General features: G+C 47.7%; 1 protein-coding gene across 1 annotated transcript in view; it reads right to left on the reverse strand.

Annotated features, from left to right (window-relative positions):
* Positions 1–2,301: 2,301 nt before the first annotated feature.
* Positions 2,302–27,232, reverse strand: part of BATF3 (basic leucine zipper ATF-like transcription factor 3) — a 29,558-nt gene continuing 4,627 nt past the window's right edge. The window contains exons 2-3 of the mRNA XM_077763103.1: positions 11,430–11,534; positions 2,302–2,794 (exon numbers count right to left, since the gene is read on the reverse strand). Coding sequence (XP_077619229.1) covers positions 2,609–2,794; positions 11,430–11,534 — 291 coding nt within the window. The 3' untranslated portion in view covers positions 2,302–2,608. The remainder of the gene's footprint in view (positions 2,795–11,429; positions 11,535–27,232) is intronic.

Raw genomic sequence — 27,232 nt, forward strand, 5'->3', positions numbered from 1 at the left:
AAGACAGTGAGATTGTGAGTCCTGCTGTGAACACGTTGAGAGGGATATGCTTGTGCGATGTTCTCTCGCAGACATGTGATGGGCAGCTCTGCCCTCGTGAGAGAAAGCTGGGCTCTGGGTACAGGTATGAGAGGGCTATCAGTTTAGGGATAGATGGAGATGGAGACCCCAAGAAGAGGAGCCCCTTTCTACAGTGAAGCAGCAGGCAGAGAGACAGACAGAAATGCAGAAGCTAGCGTCTTCACTTTGGTGGACTACAGGGAGGTAAGCCCTGAGATCTGTCCATTTGATTTGGTAGCCAGAACCTACTGGGGACCTCCGAGTGGGCAGTTCCAGTGAGAGGGCGGGAGCAAACGCTAGATCTTATGGCAGAGACTGACAGATGTTCCCCAAATCCGGTTTGTCCCCCCCCTGAGCACCTGGCTGAATTTCAATCCCCCAGGTCCCTTATAGCTCAGTGAGGCTGTGTGACTGAGGTCTGGCTCTGGACCGTGGGCGGAGGTGGTATGCTATCCACCTCCGAGATAGAACCCGCTCCCCACCATCCTCCCTGGGCCCCCCATCCTGAGTCTCCCAGCCAGAGTCAAGGAGCCAGGCTATGCCTTGGGGTCACAGAGCAACTTAATGGAAGGAGATGGGTCTCTGAATTATCATGTGGAACCAGGGTCACTCAGGCCAGGGAGGCCAGCAGGCACAGATACCCTGGGGTTAGCAGTTCCGTGGGGGGAGCAGCCAGCTGAACAGCAGTGCCAGTAGGGGTCAGAGCAGATCAGCGGAACTGCTAAAGGGATGTGCAAGCCAGGAGAACGCGGAAGTTCTGCAGGATCCGGCTAAGACCCAGCCAGAGCGTAAAGTGCTCCCTGCAGGGACAGAGAGTGCTGGAGTTGAAAGACTGCAGCAGCAAAATGCCTGCAGGTACGAGGCACACACTTTGTGTCTGTACTCACAGCCACATAGGCGCCTGGGCCCCCTGGCTCTGAGCCTGCCCCTCATGGACAGGCCACTCACCTGGACTACGCAGTCCTGGCCAGCCTTGTGAGATGCTGACAGAAGGCCATGCCGCGTGTAGCCCCTGGCCCCGAGTCACCTCCTGCCACCTCCTGCGGCATGGCTTCAGCCTCACTCCATCACTCTACAGTGGGTCAAGAGTCAGGCCATCTGGGATTCCAACCTGGTTCTGCTACTCACCTCCCATGGCTGACCTTGAGCAAGGCCTTTCCCTCACTGCATCTGAGCCCCTTGTCTGCAGAGTGAATGTATCTGGCTGGTTGATTTACAGAATCTCTGGTACTAAAAAGTTCTACCATTCCCCTGAAACAGCTGCATTCAGGAAGATTTGGCCTGGTTCTGGCAGCCAGCAGCAGCCCCAGTCTCTAACAGCAGACTTCCCATGCCCCTGACCAGGGAGGCCTTGCGGTCTTATACCTGTGTGAGTGACAAGGGACCTGCAGACCTCCAAAAGGCCTGGAGGACAGGGGACCCTTCCGTAGGAAAGAGGAAGCTTGCAAAGAGTAGCCAATATGAATACTTGCATGAAGTCAGCAAGCCCGTCACCCTTGGGAGGGGCTTGCATTCTCTTTCCTTACTTTCTTCTTTTTCAACCATCTGCATTTACAACAGAGCACTTTCATTTCTGTTCCCATTTCCTGTGCCCTTTACGATGGGATGGCTCTGCCCCCCGCAGCATCCCGGGTCCAGGGAAAGAGAGAATTAGAAGAGGAGTGGGAGCCTCTCCCAAGTTGCTTTCCTCGCCAGGCCCACCTTCAACTTGTCTTGGTTCTGCTTTTCCTGAGATAATAATTAGACGGGACTTTTGAAAGGAAATTGCTCTCCTCATCTGCCAAAATATTTGTGTTTTTAAACTAGGGAACAGATTTCCCCATCCCATTGTTGATTCAGACTAACACAGAGTAAAACTGTCCTCTGATCCTATGCCTACTTCTGGGACGGGGTGGGGCCCCGGGAGTGTCCGGAGCAGTCAGGAAAACCAGCTTGGAAGAGAACATCTCCCAGGGCAGTGCGGCGCGGGTGGGGGTGCTGACCAAGATGGAGAGCTACCCAAAGCAGGCGGGAGGCACGCCCAGCGCGACTACCTCTACATGACCCAGGTGGGGTGGCCAGCAAGTTCCAGGCCTCCAAAGGTGTCTCCTGCATTGAGCACAGATATGGCCATGGGGAAGATGACCAGGAGGGGACAGCAAGACCCAGGAGCCACAAAGCAGAGTGAGGAGACTGAAGATGACCTCTCCGGGATAAGGAAACCTACTGTATTTCTAAATTCCAAGAACTTGGCCAAAAAAAGACATCATAACCATCTTTATTATCCAAATTCTAGAGGCAATGATTCTGCACAACATGGAATCTATTAGCTGCCAAAGTGGATTGAAGGTGACTCCTGAGGGTGGCCTCCCTGCTAGGATCTGCTCACGGCTCTGAGAGGTGCTGGCGGGAGCGTCATGCTGACCCGTCTGCTGAGGACGCGGCCAGGAGCTCCGAGGAGGGGACCCGGCCACAGGGCCCCCTGTACCCAGATGCGGAGGGAACCCTCCTCCCAGGTGTGAAAACGACCAAGGCTCCTCCCTCGGCAGAGGAGGAGGATCCTCGGGCTTCATCGGGGCAGGCAGCCGGCCACGGGGTCCGGCCGCGGCACCGGCACAAAGTTCATGGGGCACAGCAGCAGTGGGCACATCTTCTCGTGCTCCTTCAGTGCCTCACTCAGCTGCTGCAGCTCCGCGGTCAGCTTCCCGATCTCTCTCCGCAGCGCAGTGTTCTCCTGCTCCAGGCACTCATACTCCTGCACAGACACACAGAACGGGGGAAATGGTTTCTGCGAGCACAGTCCCTTCGTGTGATGCTCTCTCCACTCCTCCCTGGGAACGCCTCCTCGCTAACTGCGCCCCTTCCACCGCTCCTACTCTTGGCCGTTAGTTTCATGTTTCTGTCCTCCCGCCAGGATGCAAGGTGTGTGAGGGCAGGGCTTTGCTTTTTGAATCAGCTTTATTGGGATACGATTTACATCAAATAACATACACCTGTCTTAAGGCTATATAATTCAATGGGTTCTGGCAAATGTAAACGTTGGTCGAGAGAACGTTTCCATCACTCCTAAAAGTTCCCTCAGGCCCCCCGGCTGCAGCCAGCCTCTCTTCCCCCAACTGTTGAGCTGCTTTCTGAAGATCTCTGTTGGGGTCACTGCTATGGTCCCAGCATCTGGAACAGTGCCCGGAACATGACAGATGTTTGCTGGCTGCATGGGTGAATGAATGAAAATACCCCTTGCCTTGGCTTTGCCCCGACACTCATCTGTGAAGTTTCCACTATACCAGAGTTTTCAGAGGCTTAGGCCTGGAGGGGGCCCTAGTGACCCCTCGGCCCAACCCACACAATGCAGAAACCAGACATCCAACTTGCGCTGGGCCCTCTCTTCTTCAGAGGGCATCCCTGCCATTTCCCTGCTGCTCTATTAGAAAGCTCATCTTTGTGCTGATTCCAAATCTCTCTCTCTCCTTCAAACCCACCTATTGGGCTTGGTTCCACGTTATGGAACCACACATAGTAAATTCAATACTTTTTCAACATCACAGTTCTTGAAATATTAGGAGACAGCCCCATACCACTTCCCCTTAGGTATTCTCTCAGCTCAACTGTCTCGGGTCCCCTGAGCTCCTTGGGTTTTAGAGCTCGTGGTCCTTCTGCCCTCCTGGAGGTCATCCCAACATACACTCCAATTTGCCAGGATCTCTGAGAAGAATGCCATTCCCAAAACACAGTGCATGATTCTGGGATGGCCTGACCATGCAGAGGGCAGGCGGTTAGACGTGGCCCGCTATGGGGCTAGACCCAAGCCGGCAGCCACCTCACTGGGCTTGAGAGAGGTGCAAGCTCTGTCTGTATCAGCTGCTTCTCTGTCTACATCCAGATGACAACTGGTGTTCTGGAGATTCGAGGTGGGCTCTACGTCCACTTCTCCTGACTTTCACCCTGTTCTCTTGGGCATCTTCCAGCTTAGCAAAGTCTTTCTGAATCTTAACGTGTCAGCTCATGGATCACGATGCTACACAGATATAAGCTGGTCACTAGCTTGATGAGCAGGTCTTCCTTGTCTTCATCCAAGTCATCAGTAAGTTCTATAATAAATACTCCACCAACAGCAGAGCCCTATGACATGCCGACAGAGACTCTCTCAAGGTTGACAATATTATTGAAATCTTGTTGCAATGCTGTGTACCATGCATTTCCTGGAGTGGGGACCCAACCTTTTTACCCATCACATCTTTTCTCTTACTAGTAATTTTTAAGAAATATCACTAAAAAAGTCTGTTCTTCTTACAGTTCCCTAAAGCCCATACAAATTCTCAACTCTGGCCCTTTGCTAATGCTGTTCTCCACTGGACTACCCACCTCCTTTTCTGTGTGGGCTCAGCTCAAGCCTACCACCTCCAGGAAGGCTTCCCTGAGCACAGGACCTAGTGGAACCACATCCCTCATTATGTGTTCTGGTCAATCTTGTATCATACTCAATCTTACTTATGCTAAATAAGGTTTCTCCCCAAAGATCAGAAATGTACTGTACCTAAGAGCCTCTGATACCCTCTATGGTAGCCCTGCTTGATGGACCACAGTGCCCAGGGACGCCTCAGCCCCAGTCCTCAGCCTCCTTCTCTCACCTGCTTCCTCCCCCCGCCCCTAGGTGCCAGACGGCCTGCACACCCACAGGCCATCTGAACCTTCCCCAGGCAAGCCCTCAGGATAGTCTGGAATACTCTCTAAGGCAGTAAGCTGCACCCGTTCCTTCTGCAGGCTGTCCTGGGTCAGTCTGGTTTCACTAGTGCACGGGCCCCGTTCTGCGTCAGCCCTCCTCCCTGCCTGCCAGCTCCCTTCTGGCCTCTGACAGACTCTAGTCCTGGAGCCCCAAATCCATCTACAAAGCAGCAACAAGCCCTCTACGGGCAAGGGGAGGGAAGACACGGACAGTCATTGCAGGGAGCCTGCCTGCAGCAGCAGGGTGACAGGCTGCAGCTCTGTGAGGCACGTGTACACACGTGCACGCGCGCGCACACACACACATGTACAAGCACACACTCCACCCTGCAACTAGAAATGCTCTTCACCTTCAAGTAAAATGGAGAATAGATGTGAATGGTTCCCATGAGCTAACATGAAAAAGAAATTTTTTAATGTTTATTTATTTTTGAGCGAGAGAGAGAGTGTGAGAGGTGGAGGGGCAGAGAGAGAGGGACACACAGAATCTGAAGCAGGCTCCAGGCTCTGAGCTGTCAGCATAGAGCCCGACGCAGGGCTCAAACCCACGGATCATGAGATCATCATCTGAGCCGAAGTCAGACGCTTCACTGAGCCACCTAGGCGCCCCTAATGAGCTAACTAGATTCCAAAAAATAAAAAAGTCATTTGCCATGGCAGAACATTCCAGACTGCCCTTCTATATTTTGACAGGACTCTGTGAGCTTCTGAGTTTTATCTCTAGAAGCCATGAAGGGCCATGCTGCCTAAAGTCTTCCTGATGTACAGCTGCCTCCCCCAAACCCCAGCCCAGCAGCCCCCTCTTCCGCCTTCTCTGCAGGGACTTTCTCTTCTGGGATTTGACTTTTACTTCCAAACCCCCTGAGGGACTTTCATGGAGCTGAGAGAATAAAAAGAGAAGAAGTCACCATCTCCAGGTGAGGCCAGTTCAAGAAGAATAAAAGGCGGAGCTTGAGCAGGTGGAGAGGAGGTGCAAGAACACAGGGAACAAAGGGGAAAGAGTAACACCCACTTTACACCGAGAAGGAAGTACTTGGACTTGACATACATGAAAAATAAGCAAGAACATCAGCCCCTTTGCTATTTCCAAAGAGAGGATCAGTTTAGCTCAAATCTTGCTGACGTTCAAGTCTTCCGCTGCAGGAGGGCCAGAGGCCATGGTGCTGCCTTCCCTGGTGTTTGGCAGGACACGGTCGCAAAGCAGAGACCTAAACATTCCAGGCAGTGAAGTCTCTGCAAATCCCAGTTCCGCCTCAGAAATTAAGTTGTCTGGGGCAGCGATTCTCACCGGGAGCAATTCTGGTGGTCCCCAGGGGACATGTGGTGTGTCTGGAGACAGCTGGGTTGTCACAAGTGGGGCAGAGGGCGCTAGTGCATCCAGTGGGTAGAGGCCAGGGGTGCTGCTCAACAGCCTACAGCGCCCAGGACAGCACCCCCCAAACAAAGACTTATCTGGCCCCAAGTGTCGGTAGTTCCGAGGCTGAGAAACCCTGGTCTGGGCATCTAAGAGAGGCTGACTGGGGAATGCGGGGATGTCTGGGGGACCCAGGGGCTAGGACTAAAAAACCCTGACAAACAAGCTACCAGAGATGATAACAAAAGCAGGAAGTAAACGATGGGGGATGAGAAGGCCATCAGGAGGGCACAGCCATGCACAGACCCCATTTCACAAGTGAAGACAGTGAAACTCTGAGAGGCGCAGTGACTTTCCCAAGGTCATGCAAACTTGGAACCTGACTTCAAGGTCAACTGCACTCCTCGAGCAAGATAGCAATTCTGCTTTCACTTGGCAGTGCCTGGCCCCAAATTTCCCTGGGGTGGTTACTGGCAGTAAAGGGCTGTAAGGGCTCAGGATTTTACAATAAGCCTATTCCCAAGCCCTAAGCTGATCTCTTTCCCAGCAGAAAACTACCCTCCCCATCAGGGAGGGCTGTACAAATTAGTGTCATCATCAGTTTCTAAACCGGGGGGGGGGACTGACATGAAGCATTCTCTTAGAACATGCAATATCTGAAAAAACCGTGGCAACATAGACCACAACCAAATTGCCTAAGAAATCCGTCAGTTGGTGACATTTGGGGTTCCTGAGGATGGCATCGTCTGCCTTCCTTTTCTGACTCAACGTTCTTTCTCAGTCTTACACCTTCGGATGCCTGGCTCGAACCAGTCTGACCCACTTCTGAGACATCTTCTGGCTCGTCGCAGAAAGCCGGACTGTTCACTTGGGTCCCTATTTGTGAATGTGGACTCAGGCGTGTGCCCAATGTTCAGAGATGAATAGGGGCTGAAATCCCCATGAGAGGCGTAAGTGCCTTGACGAGATGATTTGAAAAGCCACAGTGAGCGCTGAGGCACACAGACACCCATTAGGAACAGCTTCTCGTCACCACAGTCGGGCTTCCAGCAACCACCTCGCTGAGGGGAAAATTCAGACTCAAGAGTGACTCGAGCCTGTCCCTGGCATGGCCTGCTCTGGCTCCCCCGGCCCTGCCCTCCAGGAAGGCCTGGCCTTGGTGGGCTGTCCTCCAGCTTTGCAGATGGAGAATTGGGAGAGGCAGGAGGTGGCCCAGAGGCTTCTGGGAGTTGGGACTGGAGGAGGTTTCTCAGGGTGTCGGAGGTAAGAGTGAGTGAACAAGATGGGCAGGAGAGAAAGGTGGGAATTTTAAACAAGCTCTAAATATTCCCCTTTGTGGTATTCAAGAAAGGCAAATAAAGATCCTGAGTGACTGTGAGATACGCAGCCATGCCCTCCACAGGATGGGGCAGATGAAGGACTGAGCAAAGCCCTTTTCACGGGCTAATCGCCCCAGGGAGTGCGGGCAGCCATGGCTACCGGGTGCCGCTTTCTGCACCCCTTAGCGCCTCCTGGAGAGTGGGCCCTGTCCCTGGTTTGAAGACGTTTCTGAGAACTGTGTCTGGCTCTCACTTTCCCCGTCCTGGACGTGGCCTAGAGCCTGACAGGGCCTGAAGGGCTTTCCTGCCATGACCCAGGGCAGCATGCCACTTGCTCTGCCCTCAACTCACTCACTGGAGCACAAGAGAGCTCTGCTTTACCGTGGTGTTTAATCAGATACCCCACCCCCACCCCAATATGTAGATTTTTTCAAAGTTTTTTTTACTATCTTTACTGTTGTTTTTTGTCGCGTTTTGCTATGTTGGCCCTACAGAGCATTAGATCCTCACAGCTGCGCTGCCCTCCCTGGAAGGACACGAGGAATTAACAGTGGAAAGAGAACTCATGTGCTGCCCTGTGGGCCAAAGAGGACATTCCTCTTCTACAGCAGGGCTGGGATGTATTTCCATTTTCCTAAGCCAGCCACCTGTGCCCCCACACTCTCCTGTGACCAAGAACCCTTGTGCGTGGCTAGTGACAGTAGAGGTGTGGGCTACATACAGATGGAGCCACCGTCCTGGCCTCCTCGACGCTGTTTCTCAGAAAGACTGTCCTTGATGAGGTAATCCGCTAGTGGTGGGTACACCAGATATACTCTTTTGGCTCCACAGAGACCGAGAAGGGAGTGTTCCCCCATGGAAGGAAGGTCTGGGCTTCAGGTCAGTTAGTCCCCGTTCCCAGAAGAGCACCTGGCACAATTGGTCATGGACCAATTCACTAGGAACCCTACTGAAAGGCCCTCCAGCATGGTTCTAAGAGGGATCAGGCAGGAGTAAATGTGGTACCACCCCTAACTTTCCCAGGCACCCAGCTTATTTGGGTATCAAATCCAGCACTGACAGATACCGAGAGAAACCTGTTTTTCTTGATACTGGAGTATTTATGTTACCTTCTGACGTAGACAGCATAAAGGCCTCCCAAAGAGGTCTACATCCATCCTCTGGAGCCTGTGAATATGTTACTTTCCGTGACAAAAAGGACTTTGCAGATGTGATTAAGAATCTGAATGTGGGGAGGGGCATCTGGGTGGCTCGGTGGTTAAGCATCTGACTCTTGATTTCCGCTCAGGTCATGATCTCATGGTTCATGAGCTCAAGCCCTGTGTCAGGCTCTACGTGGACAGCATGGAGCCTGCTTGGGATTCACTGTCTCCCTCGCTCTCTGCCCCTCCCCCACTCGTGCTCATTCTCTCAAAATAAATAAATAAACATTTAAAAAAAGAATCTGAACATGAGGACATTATCTTGGAATATGCAGGTGGACCCAATGTAATCATGAGGGTCCTTATAAGTGAAAGAAGTCATGAGTCAGAGGAGATGTGACAATGGAAACAGTGTCAGAGTAATACACCACGAAAAAAGCTTAACTAGCCAGTGCTGGCTTTGAAGATGGAAGGGGACCACAAGCCAGGGAACACAAAAGCCTCTAGAAGCCAGCAAGGCAAGGAAATGGATTCTCCTCTGGAGGCTGTGGAAGGAATGCAGCACCTCTTGACATCTAGATTTTCATTCCGTGTGACCCATTCCAGACACCTGACCTCCAAAATTGTAAGATGATAAATCTGTGTTGTGCTAAGACCACCAAACTTCTCATAATTTGTTACAGAGGCCACAGGAAACTATTTTCCCTGAAAACTACGCTTCCCAAAACAGGAATGAGATTGCCCTCCTTGCTTTGTGACCTAACAGCAAGGCCTCGGTCACAGTAGTACTTCACAAATATTTGGGGAAGCTCCTGTCCAAGTCACTCAGTCACCACCACACACATAGTCACTTGGGACTTACAATGGAGTGTCCCCTAGTGTTTTCTTAAGTGACCGCACCTGGCTTGGACAAGAAGCTTATTGAGGAGAAGAGCCCAGACTGTTTGGCTGGCACATGGGGTCTGAACACAGGGCCATGCACTAACTGAGCCGGAAGTGCCCTCTGGGGTTACCTGGTAACCTGACGCTAGACCCAAGACTGGCTCGGCAGCAAAGGGGAAGGAGGAAAGCAGTCAGAGGACATTCTAGCTGTTCTGTGCAAAAGTTCCAGGACGAATACAGGCTGGGAAGGACCTTCCCTGACCCTCATCTGAAGACCCTCTTTTTAGGACCCAGCCTTCCTGCTCCCAGGAGTCTCCCATGCATCATTTATGCCCACTGTGAGTTTATACCAGTAAGTCACCTCTCCCTGGAGTATGTGCATCCTCAATCTGTTCTCAGTTCACTGTGAAAGGGTTTTCAGAGATTGCTGCTGCCCCCCTCATCTCGCCTCGGTTGGCTATGCTGTTAGTACCCCCAGACTCGCCTTGTGGAGACGAGCTGTGACAAGAGAGCAGGCCGGGAAACGCTAAACTGAAATCTTCAATTATTCACACCAACTCTGTGTAGAGACGAGAGTTCAGAACTGTCACCAATTCTTTGCACAGGACCTCGGATGCCTTCGAGGTCAGTTCCTGATATGGGGCAGTCCCTAGCCCCAGCTGTGAGGTTATGTGGGATGGAGGGTGGAGGGCAATGGAAGAGTTTAGGATAAGCCCCAGCGTCCTGACGTGGGTGATGAGAAAGGTGGTTAGTTCTGTTAACTGCAACTTGAAGACTGCAAGGAGAGAGTCTCAGGGTAAACACACCCTGTCACAGCCACGTCGCATCCACGCAGCCTGCAGCAGACCCATTGGGAGACATCTAAGCAGACATTTGAGATATGGGGTCAAGGGCCCGGGACTGAGGTCTTGCCTGGAATAATCAACGTGGGCAACTGACGCTGAGAGAACAGATTAAGGGATCAAATCTTCCAGGATGGGAAGGAGAAAGGGAAGAGTGTGAAAGCTCCGTCTACACCAACAGTTAAGAAAACAGAGGGAGAAAAGGTAGCAAAGAAACTGAAAAGGCGGTTAAGAGGGTCAAGTGGGAAATGTGGTCTTTTAGAAGCTAAAGACCTTGAGAGAAGGTCTCAGGGAGGAAAGGGTTGAGGCACCGGGGTGGCTTAGTTGGTTAAATGTCCGACTTCGGCTCAGGTCATGATCTCACAGTTCATGAGTTCAAGCCCCGCATTGGGCTCTCTGCTGTCAGCTCGAAGCCTGGCAGCAGGCTTTGGATTCTGTGTCTCCCTCTCTGTCTGCCCCTCCCCCATTCCTGCATGCATGCATTCTCTCTCTCTCTCAAAAATAAACATTTAAAAATCTATTTAAAAATAGGACTCAGTCAATGCTGTCAAATGTTCCAGCAAGGTCATGGTTGATGAGACTAGAAAGAGGCCTCTAGATCAGGTGGTGCCAGGGCACTAGTGGCCTCAGTGGGAGCAGCTTCTGTAGGAAGGGTGTGTGTGTGTGTGTGTGTGTGTGTGTGTGTGTGTGTGTGTGCATGTGCACATACACCTTGGGTACGGCGGGTGCAGCAGAAACAGCATCACGGGGGACTGGAGAATAAATGCAACTCAAGACATGGAGATAGCAGGTCTCTCTTTAAGGAGCAGGGAAGTGAGGAAGGAAAGAAAATAAGTGGGGTGGTAGTTTGAAAAGAAATTGGGATCAGGAGGAAGCTTTGTTTTATTTTGTTTTGATTTATAATCAAAGAAATCAAGAGTGAGGAACAACCAGTGGACGAGGGAGAAAGAAAGATGTCAGCGAGTGAAGAATCAGAACACTGGGCTGAAGGACACAGTGACATTAGACGTGTGTGGCCAAATTGGTGATCACCAGGAAATGACCTTGGGGCCACCACCACAGTGCAAGGGCAGAAGGGGGCTCCTCTCCGTGGCCTTAATGTGTGGCTCTCCCCCAACCACAGGCTCACCTCGTGGAGTTTGTCAGCCTTCTGGGTCTGCTTCTTCCGACTTCTCTGAGCAGCAACTCGGTTTTTTTCTCTCCTTCGGACCTTCCGGTCATCGTCCTCCGGGCTCTGGGGGGGAAACGTCTGGTCAGGTGTGCTGTCCAGGCTCCTTGCCTCACCCTCCTCTGCCTTGCCTCTTTTCTCGGCATGGCTCCTGGAGCTTCACCGTTTTATCTGCAGTCACAGCAGAGGACCGGCTGCTCAAGGGGAGGCAGGGGGGGAAGGGGACAGCAGGCGCCCCAGACTCAGGAGCGCCCACCGTGTCCCGTGGCTGAGCTCCGCTGCCCATCCCCATGACTACCCTGACAAATGTGTGGTGTGACTGTCATTTAACAGATGAGGAATAAGAAACTCAGAGAGGTTAAGGAACTTGCTCCAGGTATAACAGCTAGTAAGTGGGTTAAGTGGGAAGTGGAACTCAGGTCTGTTGGACTCCAAACCAACGTTCATAAACCTCTACCCCACAGGGTGTGTGCCTGGGAGAGGTGTGGTGTCAACGTCGTCCATCTGAGAATGGGAAAGGCAGAAGGCATCTGCTATCTGGAACTTGCCATGTGTCAGGTCTGACACCACCACGCACAAGCAGGTACTTTTGATGCTGCGTGGAAATCATATCACACTTGTAACTACTTGCAACCACTTGTAACTACTTTACACACCAAATGATCTTAAATGCCACAGACGAACAATGCTTGAGGGGCATTTTGTTTCACGGGTCAGAGTGAATCAGAAAGCAAACTGATGATGTGTCTGGAGAGCTCGTAGCTCTGTATGAGATTTAACCAAACCTAGTCAAATTCTTCAAGACTTATCCTGAAACAGGGGTGCCTGGGTGGCTCAGTTGCTTGGGCGTCCGACTTCGGCTCAAGTCATGATCTCACCATTTGTGGGTTCGAGCCCCGCATCAGGCTCTGTGCTGACAGCCAGCTCAGAGCCTGGAGCCTGCTTCGGATTCTGTGTCTCCCTCTCTCTCTGACCCTCCCCTGCTCACTCTGTATTCTCTCTCTTTCACACACAAATAAATAAAAACATTTAAAAAAAATTAAAAAAAGAGTTATCCTGAAACAGGCAGGCTAAAAAAAATGCACCTACCAAGGTAAAAACATCTCGGTTATAGAAAAAACATGGAGAAGTAGAGGGTATTTGCCTTCCAGAACCCTGTGAAAAGGTACCGAGGGGGTAGGGTACAGTTTAAACAGTTTAAAAGCTAAGAGGTTAGTAGGATACAAACCTAGGAAAGGTACTCAATTATTAACAGAAAGCAAATATTGATAATATAAAGTCATGGGTAACTGCAGTTATCATTTTATCTGGTGTTGTATTCCAAGTATGAGAGACATATCTTTTCCCCCACGTTCCAGTGGGTAAAGAATTTGCAGTGTTTGGAAGAATCTAAGTCTACAGAAGGAGACAAATAAATAACATACATAAATAATAAAACAAATGGACATGGTCTGGAGATAGTGCTTAAGGGAACAGGCACAAGGTGTCAAAACATAGCTTTTTAGAGGAAAAGCAGTCTTGGTAAACATAACCAGAACACCACATGGGCAAAATGTGGTGAACAGGGCAGACCTTTAGCTTGAGAAATACAGGGCTCCTCGTTTTGTCTCTTGCTGTCAGTATAGCCTGGGGGAAATGGCTTACATTCTCTGAATGTTTAATTTTCTCATTTATTGTAAGTGTGAGTCATTCATCCTTTCAATAAGTATTAAATGAGTATCTGCCATGTGCCAGGCACTGTCTTGGGCACTAGAGATACATGCCCTGAACAACTGATGGGTAATCCTGCAGCACCCACTCTAACAGCCTAATGCCTGCGACGAGCATACCACAAAATGAGATTTTTATCCTAAAGCTCCCAGCACATGGTATGCCCGCAGTAACCTCTGTAGGGGTCGCTGCTATTTTTTGAATCTCCCATAGTGCTTGTCACCAAATCATGCCTTGTTGTCCGCAATCAAAAAGTCACAGGGCACAAGTAAGCAGCCTGCGTCCTGCCCTCTGGGAGCAGACACTCTAAACCTACCCATCAGGTCACACCTGACAACTCAGCAGTAACATTTAATCAAAACAGAAAGAGGGGAACAAAGTGTTGAGACAGTCATAAATTATTAACCATATCCTAATTAGTCCTCATAAAAATCACGAGAGGTTATTATTATATTCATTTTACAGGTGGGGAAACTGAGGCTCGAAGATGTTAAGCAAAATGCCCAAAGCTATTCAGCCTGTGTGTGGTAAAACGGAGGTCCAAACTCAGAAATGTGTGACTCTTCAGCGTCACCTGATGACACTAAGCACCAGGCATCGAATTGGGAAGGGGAGCATAACAATGACGACTCCGTCCAAAGCAGCTGAGGGAGAAGTTCTCTGATGGCCAATCCCGCGGGCAACTTTATCTCAGTTTCCTGAGCACAAAGTTGTAAATGTGGCCGAGGACAGAGCAGAGGGCTGGATGGGGGCCGAGGGGATTCCACCAGCACGGGGGCTGGAGTCCGCCCACGGCGGGACCCCACCCCGCACCCTCAGGCGGAAGGGTCTCGAGTTCCCCATTCGGCCGTAGATGTTGGGAGTGCCTGGACACGAGCCGCCCCTTCGGGCCGAATTTCCCCTCTGCGCACCCTGGCGCCCGGGAAGGGCCACGCGCGCCGGCGGTGGGGTGGCAGCGGCCGCCAGCGCAAGGATGGCGACACCGGGACAGCGCGGATCCCACGTGCGGGGAAGTGTGGACCGTGCCTGGCCCAGCCGGGCGTCTGCACCCTCCGGTCTCTCCGCTTCCCGGGGCACAGGAGACGGGTCACCATTCCGGACGCGGCGGGCACTGTGCGTGAGCTGGGGACCGCCAGACAGAGGCGCACGCCGGGGGCCCTGGACCCACCCCCAAATCCCACCCCTGCGGCGGCGGCTTTCCGCTGGGCCCCGGCGCTTCGTGGAAGTCACGTGGTGGCTTGGAAACCCGGGAGGGAACGCGAAGCCCACCCGCGGGGGGCGACGCTGCGGCGGCCAGGGCTCAGGGAGACGCAGCGCAGCCTCTGGGGTCCTCCGGCCGCTCCCGGGGACCTCAGGCTGAGCAACACAAGTGGGTGGCTTTGCGCGGGGTTATTTCCCGGTCCCATCTCGGCACCTTCCTGGGCACCGGCCCCGCCTCCCCGTCGCGCAGGAGTCACGGTCTCCCGGGACTTTCTTCGCGGCGACGGGTCACCCGGGCGCCACTCTCACTCCTTCCTCGACCCGCGGCTCACCCGCCTGCGAGGCGCAGCCTAGGGGAGGGACAGCCGGCTTTGCCGGGTCCCGGCGCACCCCAAGGCCTGTCTGCGGGGGCATTTGCTCCCCTTTTCAGCCGCGCCGCCGGGCTGTGGGAGAGTAAGCGAGGCCGGGCGGCCCCGAGGGTGAATTCCCTCGGCGTGGGGGTGGGGAGGAGGAGGAGGCTGTCCCGAGAGCGAATCTGACGCGGTGGACCTCGCTATTGGCAGGTTCAGGGATCTGAACCTCAGATGCTTTGTTTTTCAAGAGTAAAGTAGCAGATGCTCTGCCTACAAGTTAAGATGCGTGGATTAATGCCAAACTGGGAACAGGGTGGAGGTGTGGCGCGTTCCCCTCCACCTGCCTGCCAGGGAAGTAGTGTTGTACTTGGTCCCAGCAAGGAAAACACACACACACACACACACACACACACACACACAAGCGGTTTCGGGTTTGTGGTCTGCACTGAGAAAGAAAGATAATTGCGAACCTAGGTGGGCGGGTGGGAACCAGGACCAAGAGGTCAGACGTGCCTTCCCACTGCGGTCGCCTGTCTTCAGCAGGCGGCAGCAGGGATGGGGGACGGGCACCTCTGACTCTCAGTCCGGCGCACGTGGCTCTCCGCCAGGATTTAAGACCCTGGCAACAGCATTGAGAAGCACCTTGAGTGAACCTGACTGCCTGGCTGGGGGCGGGAATATAAGTGGACGATCTTGCCTGTGGGATCAGGGGCTTCGACCAGCTGAACACAGGGCTGAGGGGCAAGGCAGCGGGGAGGGAGGGTGGGCGCAATGGGACTGTGCCATATCCCTAATATCACCGTCAAGGCTGGACAACGGAGCCGTCTCCACATTCGGTTGTCCGCCTAGATTTATCTTCTCATCTCCCGTTTAATCGTTTCCACCGTGCTACGTAACTCATAGTTGCCCCGGAGCTATTACTTTTGCAAACGACACGGATACACACAATGTACCCAGGACAGCGCTCCGCACAACAAAGGCGCAGGAAATTCATTGCACAGGTCGACTGAGAGCCCTCATTCCTGGAAGCATAAGGACTCTAACAAGATAGGAAAACCTACCGGCCATGTGATCGTTAATTTTCAGAAGTGCTTTCAGTCCCCAGTGTTGTTTAGGAAGGGAAAGGGTAAGGCGAAAGCACGGCGGACATTTAGGTGCAGTCCCATCTTTCGTTCTGGGTATTGCCACTTTTCTGTTACCGCGGAGCCACACCACAGCGTAAGTGCGCTACAGTTGTGCCCTCCACCTCGCTCCGCAAGCAGCCTGGATCCGGGTCCCAGCACAAGAGAACTTTCCATATAGGCATAGGCCTACTAGCCGACCTTACTCAACTACAGTTAGAGGAGGGGTCTCGGTTAATCAGTGAGCATTTGAGGAACAGATCAGTTTGACAGAACTAAATTCTTTATTAAAGCCCTGGGATTAGACGACATGGAGAGAATTTCTAAGACACTATGTGACAGGAGAAATCACACTGGAAAGATCTGAATTATACAAGAATGCTAAATTGCTGTAGATGAGAGCATGACCAGAAATTACAGTAGAGGGGAAAATATTCACTATAGTTATGATAAAGGGTTAAAATCTCTACTGTATACACAACCCTCGAAAAGGAATAAGAAAAATACTGAGACAGCCTCTCAAAACCGAACTACACAAGAGGCATGAACTGGCATTTCCAAAAAGAGGAAATACTAAAGGAAAACAGATATAGGAAAACATATATATTAGAAAAAGAAACATTTTAGAATATTAAGTTAGCAAAATGAAAAGTATCAAATATTGGTGAGAGTGTGCTGAAATTGGTGCCCTCATATTTCATTGGCAAAACAGATTTATTGTCGTTTTTAAAGAAACTTTGCAACAATAATCACCTGTGACTTCATTTTCCTTAGAGAATGAAAGGTTTCCTGAAAGCTCGTAATGTTTTTAAAGCAAACAATTGTAAGCAACATAAATGTCCAGTTATTGGAGAATGGCTGACTAAAAGATGTTTTAATCTTGGGACAGAACAGTGTGCATCTTTAAAATTACAAGCATGAGGACAAATTTGCCACGTGGAAGATTTATTGGATATAAGGTAAAGTAAGAAAAAAAGATTACAAAAAGTGCAAGTATATCATTATATAAGAATGTGAGTATACAGCTGTACACTTAAAAATGGTTCAGATGGTAAATTTCATTCTGTGGGTTTTTATACCACAATGACAAAGCGTATACCTATGAGAAAACAATTGGAGGATGATATACCAAACTGCTAACTTTTCTGCTGTGGTGGTGGGATTATAAGTACTTTTCCTTTTCTTTTTCCTTTATTTAATTTTTTGGAGAACATTTTATTATGTTAACATCTTAAAATATTTTATATTTAAAGCACTAACTACTGGCACTAAGCTCATTGGTCACATCAGAATGCCAACACCTCTTTGGCTAAATGGGATGCTCTAGTAACAGCCTATTTTCTGGTTCATTTTATTCGAGGGCAGGAGAAAGAACAAGGAACATGAAGGAAAGGTAAACAAGAATAGACATTTCAAGTGTCTCCTTTTCTTCTTCTGCCTTTCCTTTTCCCTTGTAGTTTTTCCTTTGAACTGGGAAAAGCGATGATATGGTTTCGCATTCTCCTGTTACTACCATAACGACCCTGGATTACATCTTTAGGGACAGAGGGACGAGGTGCAGGAGATTTATAGCTCACTGATCAAATCCTCTGGTGATTCACTTCACAGGATGACAGTTCTTTACAGAAACAAGTTGCTCGAATGCTAGAAAACCCTGTCGCTGCTTCATCTCGGTTCTTCTCTTTTAGGGAAACTGGCTTTCCAGTTACTGTGTTTTCCCTGCTCTTTCTCAGAAGGTGGTCCTGTGGGCTTCCGGTGGGGCTAGAGAAAGGAAAGTTTAAGGCAGAGCCCCCTGTGTTTACCAGAAATCAGTCATTGTGCCAGGCTGTGTTCCAGGCACTGGGATATGGCAGTGGACAAGGCAAACTCAGGGAGCTCACGTTCTAGAGGCGGGAGACAAACAATAAACCAAGTGTGGTATGTCCTACAGAGACATATAAGGGAGGGATGAGAAGTAGAGAGTTGTGAAGAAAGGCCAAGCAAGGTTTTCCTGAAGGAGGTGAGAGAGGGGGCCATGTGAATATGCGGGTGGGATGGTTCTGGCTGCATGAACAGCAAATGCAAGAGCCCCTTGGGAGCATGCCTGGCCATTCCAGAAACTGTAGGAAGCTGGAGTGCAGTGGGAAGGACTGTCTTACCAGGAGGGGAGGTCAGAAAGACAAAGGGCCTGCTGTTGCAGGGCTCTCTGCACTGTTGGCTTTTACTTGACGTGAGATAAGAAAACATTGGACTATTAACAGAGGTGTGATATTATCTGACTTAAGGCTCTCCTTGAGCATGGCTTAAGAATAGTCCAGGGGCGCCTGGGTGGCTTAGTTGGTTAAGCGTCCGACTTTAGCTTAGGTCATGGTCTCGCGGTTCGTGGGTTCGAGCCCTGCGTCGGGCTCTGTGCTGACTGCCAGCTCAGAGCCTGGAGCCTGTTTCAGTCTGTGGCTCCCTCTCTCTCTGACCCTCCCCTGCTCACGCTGTCTCTCTCTCCTGGAGACAAATAAAACATTAAAAAAAAAAAATTTAAAAAAAAAAAAGAATAGTCCAAAAGGGGTAGGGAAGAAACAGGAGGTGATGGTAATAATCCAGGAGAGAAGGGATGAGGGCTCGGAAGATGGTGAGAGCAATGGAGGCCAAGGCACATTTGCCAGGAAGTCAATGTGCGCAGGCTCTAAGGTTCCTCATTTGGACAGGCCTCTTTCCAGACCCAGAAGGGGCCCTAGAAATGTGTTCATATGGTAATAGGCTGCAATAAAATTTGCAAAAGTGAGATATTTTAACTACAAGTGGTTAAGACCACTGTCTCTTTTCACTCCAACTTCCCTTCACTCCCTTTGTGTCTGGTGATGCTGAACTAGCTGTGGGCATCTGGGGGACTTCGCCTAGAAAGGTTCACCAGAGCTGTAATTCTATATTGAGATATATGTATGTGGCCCGCAGTCATTTCTGTGTAGAGTCACACTATTGCTAGCTGGATAGCTTCCAGGAGTGTCCCTACTGCCTAGCATGCTAACTCACCTGAGAAGTTTCTTTGTACCGAGAAATGAACATTTTCGCACTGCCCAGCACCAAACCAATGTGGACAGTGGAGAAATATTTGAAACGTATGGCCTCAGAAGCGAATCTAGGAAAATTCTTCAGCTCATCACACATGCAAAATTGTAAGCAGGGGACTGAATTCTTGTATGTCTAGTCAAAACAGCATCCTTTCCTGTTAGGAATGAAACCAACAATATAGCCTGTATGATTAAAAATAGGTTTTGTTTCTTTGCTAGGTAGTGTATTTGATAAAGCTTGATTATAAGTTTAATTGCTGTTTGGAAATATGTTCCGGAATATTTTCAATAAAAGTTAGAAAGTCCAGACTCCTAATTTGTTCATATATGAAAGGCACCATCCTTTATCATTTCTAAATTTATTTACGTATTAAAGAACTGAGAGAAAGAATATATAAAATTAATGAAATGTAAGATAAAGGGGAAAAGGTAAGCAGTTAAGATCAATAGAAAACGTTCTGACATCAAAAAAGCAAACTGTAAAAACAAATTTCAGATTATACTAGAAGCGAAGACATCAGAAGAACAGTAGCAGATGGAAGTAATAAACAGACTCTTGCATGGTCTGATTATGCAATAATGGAGTAGAGTGGACCAAACACACAATGGAAAAACGTTTACAATTGTTGCTGTTCTCATCTGAAATACTGGCATTGATGAGGATACGGTGCCACTTCAGGGGTGATGATTGGTTAACAAGTGTCATCAGTTCCAAGAATATTTAGGATGAATCAGTAGAAGAGAAAAGGAACTGCCCTGAAATATTACAACTCACACATTAAAAACTGTAGAGGTTTTTCCAAATATGAAAAATTTTTTACAAAACGACATTAGTAATAATGTGTTGTGAAAGAAGTGATCTGAATGTTTTTTAAGTCAAATTTTCATCGCCCCCCCCCCCGGAAACTCTGGATTATGTTTCTATTCTAGTTATAGAAAAATGACATTACAGAATCATTGTTTCATGAAGAGGAGAAAAAAGATTATACAGCTTAAAATTGTAAGAAAAAAGCATTAGGGAGGTATGTCAGGGAGGTACTTAATAAAAAGATAGTATTTTCCCACTGCTTTTGGTATTTGTCAGATTTTTTTTTTAGTTTGTAATTTGTTGTACATTTTTTTAGGATGAGAAAATTATTTCCTAATGCCAGCCAATTACTGTGCAAAGCCCAGTAATGCAGCTGGCCAAGAGGCAGCTAGCTGACTTTATAACCTTTGATATTTTTATGATTCTAGGCCATACATGATAGTAACATCTAGAATTGATTGAAAACCATACAGAAGAAACACGCTTCCCGTGATCCAAGCACCCATACAGAGGTGACTTCGTTAGTATTTTGGCATAGTATGATGGTTAATTTTATGTGTCAACTTTACTGGGCAAAAGTATACCCAGATAGCTGGTAAAACATTATTTCTGGGTGTTTCTGGAAGAGTTTGGCATTTGAGTCAGTGGACTGAGAAAAGAAGATCCTCCTTCAACAATATGGGGTTTGTCCAAACCACTGAGGGCCCAAATGGAACAGAAAGGTGAATTCCCCTCCTCTCCTTGAGCTGGGATGTCCATCCACCTTCTCCTGCCATGGGACATCAGAGCTCCTGAGCTCTGTGGTTTTGGTCCTTCTGACTCTGGGACCACTTACACTAGCAACTTCCCACACCACCCCTCAACCCCGGTTCTCAGGCCTTATACCACCAGCTTTCCTGGTTCTGCCAGCTTGAAGATAACAGATTATTGGACTTCTCAGCCTCTATAAAAATCTGAGCCAATCCTTATAATAAATCCTATCTTATTATACCTCCTCCTGTGACAATAAATATGCATCTAATATCATTTTAAACATGCATAAAACTCCTTTGTAGAGATATAGCATAGCTGCTCTAGATATCTATTACTCTGTTGTCTTCAATTTTTCTTTTTTTTTTAATGTTCTATGTTTTTTTTTTTAATTTCTGAGAGATTCTGAGAGAGAGAGAGAGAGGCGAAGCAGGGGAGTGTCAGAGAGAGAGGGAGACACAGAATGTGAAGCAGGCTCAAGGCTCTGAGCTAGCTGTCAGCACAGAGCCCGACACGGCTCTGAACCCATGAACTGTGAGATCATGACCTGAGCTGAAGTCAGACACTTAACTGATTGAGCCACCCAGGCGTCCCTGTTGTCTTCAATTTTTTGTTTGTGCAAACAACAGTATTATAAAAATCATTGCTTAGTCAGCCTGGGCTGCCATAACAAAATACCACAGACTGGGTGATTTAAACAACAGAAATGTATTTCTCCACAGTTCTAGAGCCTAGAAAATCCAAGAACAGGTGCTGGTCAGTTGGGTTTCTGGTGAAGGCCCTCTTCCTGGCTTGTAGACGGCTGCTTTCTCACTGTGTCCTCCCATGGCAGGGAGAGAAAAGAGAAATGTCTCTCTCTTCCTCTTCTTTTTTTACTTTTCTAATCTTTTTCAAAACTTATTTATTTTTGAATTTTTTTAATGTTTATTTGAGAGAGAGAAAGAGAGGCAGCGTGAGCAGGGGAGGGTCAGAGAGAGAGGGAGACACAGAATCTGAAGCAGCCTCCAGTCTCTGAGTTGTCAGTGCAAAGCCCGATGTGGGGCTTGAACCCACCATGAGATCATGACCTGAGCTGAAGTCTGACGCTTAACTCAGTGAGCCACCCAGGCCGCCCCTCTTTCTTCGTCTTCTTATAAGGCCATGGGCTTATTAGATGAGGGCCCCACCACTATGACTTCATTTAACCTTAACTCCCTCTTAAAGACCCAATCTCCAGCTACAGTCACATTTGGGGCTAGGACTTAGACCTATGAATTTAGAGAGGGACACAATACAGTCCATATCAATCCTTGTACTCACATATTCTTGGACCTCACTGATTATGGCCTTAGGTTTAATTTGTAGGAATAGGATTGCTAATTAAAAGGAATATATCTATTTTCAAGGTATTTGACAGGTATTGCAAAATGGCCTTATAGTCAATAGTACTGCCAGCTATGTATGAAAATCCTACTAGCTAATTAGGGAACTCTTTTAGGTGGACTACAGTTGAACTTGTTGGACTTTTGGTAAAGAAGAAAAAGAAAAACAGGAACTGATATATATATAAGATGAAGACATGCCCAAAACAACAGCTCAAGGGTTATATTTAGCAACTTTCCTTCCATAGCCCCTTCTAGAAACATCCACTCCGCGGTCTCCCAGGTGCCTGGGACTGCCCAAGAGGCATGCAACCCAAGGCAAAGTTCTGGACTCAGTAGAGTCCAAAACATGCCACGACATTTCCCGACATTTCCTCCAGCCAAACTCCACCCCACCCCCTGCCCCTTGCAGGCTTTTCTCCCCCACAGCTCTCAGAGAGGAAAAAGACGAAGAGAGCCAGTCAAACCTGGGTGTTCATGTTACCGAACATGTTATGAAGTTCAATGTTACTGAAGATGTTTACATTTTAAAAGGAAGAAGTGTTGATAATGCATTCACACAAAGGACAGGCCTCAAATAGTGGAATTTTAGGCTCCCTGGCTTTAGGAGCGGGAAGAGATTTGGAGAGGGTGATTTAATCACATGGTGTTAGGTTATTAGCCTCTTACGCCTATGTGTAGAATTGGCCCTGAGAAAGGAGAGAGGGAAAAAGAAAAAGGCCAAAAGGGAAAAAGGAGGAAAAGGGAGATAGGAAAAGAAGGAGGTACTTATGTGGGATGATAGTGAGTGACCCTAGAAGATTCTGGAAAAGAGGCTGGGAAATTTAAATGACTGGTTCATCATCCATGTTCTGTCCCTCTGTCTCTCCCTCGTCTCTGCGGCTCTGCCTGCCTCCTAGCCAGTGCTGCCCTGAGCTCTATCCTCCATCCTTGGCCCTACTTCTCTCATTCTGAGTCTCTCTCATTTATAGTGAACACACTCCTAATGCTTTTACTACATATATTTTTTGGCCATGTACTCTTTGACCACCTCTTCTTATAACACTACATAACAATGCTTTTGGAAGTTACTTTTATAGAAGAGACTAGAAAGATCATTCAATCTTTTCTTTGATGGGCACTATGTTATTGATAGCTGAGATACACAAATCATGTGATTCTATAGTGTGGTATACTTGCTGCTCACATCCTCAAAATACAGGAGCGCTGGTCAATTCTATTTCCTATGATCCTCATCAAAAAGTTTGTGTATATATAATTGTGTCAGCTGCATCATCAGGCAAAACCCAGGACAGTGAGGACTTCCTCTTTGACTCGGCATCCATGAGAACCGAATCTTCCACTATTACATAGCTAATAACTGGAAGACCCAGCCACCAACTAGCTTTGGCTGAGTGTATGTCAAACCTCTACTACCTGCTTACTTCTGGTGCCAAGTGCGTAGGATACATTCATACCAGAATCGCCTCTGCCCTGCACTTTCACATGGCCACATCACGTGAGTGGGCACAATGGGTGTTGAGAGTATCCTGGAAACCATTCCTATACCAGTCTCCTATCAGTAACAACTCTACTTCCAAACTAAATGTATACCAACCCAACTCCCCTTTGCTGTCTCTCAAAAAATGCACACCATCATCTCAGTGCCACCTGACAGGAGGGGAAATATGTGAGAGAGAAAGCCAGAGTGGAAAGAAACCAACGCCTTAATTCATTGCAGTTAAAATATCTTTCTTTTGCTAATTTTATAAAAACATATAACCAAGTGAACATAGTGCTATGACCCCTTCCCAGTCCTTGGAAGTGTGATGGGCTCACACTTCAATGGCTTCAGAGTAAATCCATCCCTGCTTCTTTTTTTTTCTTCTAAGTGTTTATTTATTTACTTTGAGAGAGAGAGAGGGAGAGAAAGAGAGAGAGTGTGCTGTCATGTGAGCAGGGGAGGGGCAGAGAGAGACAGAGAGAGAGAATCCCAAGCAGGTTTCACACTGTCAGCACACCAGCAGCCAATTCAGGCTCAAACTCATGAAGCATGAGGTCATGACCTGAGCCAAAATATAGAGTTGGACGCTTAACCAACTGAACCACCCAGGTGCCCCCATCTCTGCTCCGATTTCCAACCTTCTCTGGAATTCCTCCCTCCTTTCATTTTCCCCTCCCCCACATCCTCTTTCACCTGGACCATGGAACAGCCCTATAATAGACCTTCCCTCTTCTGTCTCCAGACCATCTAGAAGTGCAAGTTTACCACATGACTCTTGTATTTAAGACCTTTCCTTGTCACCAAGATGTCCTTTGTCACCAGATGAAGCACTACTCTTCTTGGCATCCATGGCTCCCTCCATCTCTCTGACCTTCTCTTGCTTCAAGAGCCACACCACCCCTTATGCTCATGTAGGATGACTGCTTGCGATCCTCCAGACCATGTGGCTTTTGTCTTTCTGCTTTCATCTTTTTTCCACATATATACCCTTCCTACACCTCGCTCAGTTGACTTGATGAACAGCTGCTCTTTCACAAAATAGCTTAAGCATCTCTCCCTCCACAAAGACTTTCCTTGACAATCAGAATTAACTACATATCTTTTTACTTCTTTATGAAGTTAAAATTTTTTCATTTGCATAACAAATGTATGAATACACTCCCATTATAAAAGGGGAGGTTGATTGGTTGAGCGTTCAACTTCTGCTCAGGTCATGATCCCATAGTTCTTGGGTTCAAGCCCTGCATCAGGTCAGAGCCTGGAGCCTGCTTCAGATTCTGTGTCTCCCTCTCTGTCTTGGTCCCTCCCCTACTCACTCTCTCTCTCTCAAAAATAAACATTAAAAAGATTTTTTTAAAAAAAGGGAGACTCAACCATTAAGGATAAATTAAGAGTGATCACCATCCACAATTCTAGCTGTTAGTTGGGTGTGTATCTTTCCAGTTCTTATATATATTAACGCCTCATTCCTTATTTACACTTCTTTATTTCCCTACTAGATTAGAAAACCTACAAAGACAAAGGCAATGTCTTATTCATCACTCTAGCCCCACTACCCAGCCCAGTGCCTGGATGTAGGGATAACTAGCACTAGAAATGAAATCATCCAAGCAAGGAGAGCTTAAGGAATTTGCCCGGGTTACCCAAATAAGTGTCAGGGTTGGCATTCAAACTCAAGTAGAACATGTACTCACTAACTTGATTAATATTCATGATCAATGTATAATTAATAAATAATAAATACCCACATTGGGGCAAGTAGCCTTTGGATGAGAAGTGCGGCCCCCAGAGAAGGTCCAGCACCTAGCACCAAAGCACATTAATGACTTACAAAAGTGCCATGGTAACCTACGTTACACAATACTTGATTGCTTTTTCTTTTGTCCCCCTCGAAGTCTGTTTCCTACAGAACGACATCTAGTAAAAGTGTTTTCACTAGTTATGCAATGCTAGTATCGAATGCAGCCCTAAGTTATAGCATACCATCAGAATTATAATAACCTAGTATTTGAAGAGATTACTTATTATTCTCTTTAAAACAATGAATGAGACATTTGTGACTCACTTTTTAAAATAATTTCATTCATTTCCCATACAACTTACTACTATCTACAACTAATTTGTAATTTCCCTGGGGACAGCTCCAACTGCTTGTTGTGTCTAGCACAGAGCTGGGCTCAGAGCACTGGTCACACATCTGCTACCTGAATAAACTGTGAGTGATGTCCACTGATAGTGCCATAGATTTCATTAGAAAGAGAGCAATAGCTTTCATATTCCCTCAGACACTCAATATGGGTGACTGGGGTTGTTTCAAGAAATCTCTCTTCTCTCTTAACAATCGTCCATGCTCTTGGCATCTTTAGGGCTAAAAGAGCCTTAGGTTTGTGTGAAAAAGCAGCCCAGGGGCGCCTGGGTGGCTCAGTCAGTTAAGCGTCCGACTTCAGCTCAGGTCATGATCTCACAGTTCGTGGGTTCGAGCCCCACATCGGGCTCTGTGCTGACAGCCAGCTCAGACCCTGAAGCCTGTTTCAGATTCTGTGCCTCCCTCTCTCTCTGACCCTCCCCTGCTCACGCTGTGTCTGTCTCTCTCTCTCAGAAATAAATAAAATATTAAAAAAATAAATAAATAAAAGGCAAATCATTAAAAAAAAAAAAAAAGCAGCCCAAAGTCTGCCTCTCAAAAGGAGCTGGGCTAGTTTGTCATTTACCTCCCATAGCTCAGGTACGCAAAATTGAATTAATCTTTATTCTTGATTCCTTCTACTCTGTCATCATTGGTTCTTTTAATTATTTATCACTTTTTTACTCATTAATAATATAACAAGCATCTCTAAATCCACGATCAAATCCAAGAACCAGTACACTGCCAATATCTTTCATTAACTTTTATGCTCCTCCCTATTCTATCTCCTTCCCCTTTCACTATCCTAAATTTTGTGTTTGTCATTTTTGGCTTTTTCAATTAAATTTTTTATTTGGAGATGTTTGAGATTCACTCATAGTGAGATCCTGTGTGCCCAGTCTCCTCCAGTGGTAAAATCTTTTAAGATTTGGTACAGTTTTGCAGCAGATACTAACATTGATGCAGTCAAGATATAGAACGTTCCCCTCACCACAAAGATCATGAGTGTTGGCAATACTATCTGTAGTTACCACCACCGCTGTCTCATACTTGGTCCACCCCATGGTTAATCCCTGGCAGCCACTAATCTGTGCTGTATTTCTATAATTTTGTCATTTCAAAAACGTTGTATAAATGTAGTCATACAATATATGATCTTTTGAGATTGACTTTTCCTCGTTCAGATAGTTCTCTGGAGTTCATCCAGGTCGTTGCCTTTATCAACAGTTCATTTTTGTTGTTATTGGTGAGTAGTATCCTATGGTATGGATATACCACAGTTCATTTAATCATTCACCCATTGAGAGGCGCCAGTTCTTAGCTATTATGAATAAAGCTGCTATAAACATTTGTGTTCAGGATTGTGTGTGAACATAAGTTATCGTTTTTCTGGGGAAATGCCCCGGTGTACAATTGCAAGGTCTTAGAGTAGTTGGGTATTTAGTTTTTCAAGAACTGTCAAAGTGCTTTCCAGAGTGACTGAACCATTTGAAATTCCCATCAGCAATGTATGAATGATACTGTTTCTCAGCATGCTCTCCAGCATTTTGTTTTGTCACTATTTTATTTTAGCCCTTCTGATAGGTGAGTAGTATATCTCATTGTGGCTTAAATATGCATTTCCCTAACAGCTAAGGATGCTGAATATTTTTTCATGTGTTTGCCATCTGTGTGTGCTCTTCAGTAATATGTCTCTTTGTGTCTATTTTATATATATGTCTCTAGTTATCTATTTATAACTGGGTTGTTGTTTTGCTATTAAGTTGTGAGAGCTCTTGATATATTCTAGATACGAGTCTCTATTTGGAT

The sequence above is a fragment of the Crocuta crocuta genome, unplaced genomic scaffold (genome assembly GCF_008692635.1).
Source record: "Crocuta crocuta isolate KB4526 unplaced genomic scaffold, BGI_CrCroc_1.0 scaffold3, whole genome shotgun sequence".
Classification (NCBI taxonomy): domain Eukaryota; kingdom Metazoa; phylum Chordata; class Mammalia; order Carnivora; family Hyaenidae; genus Crocuta; species Crocuta crocuta.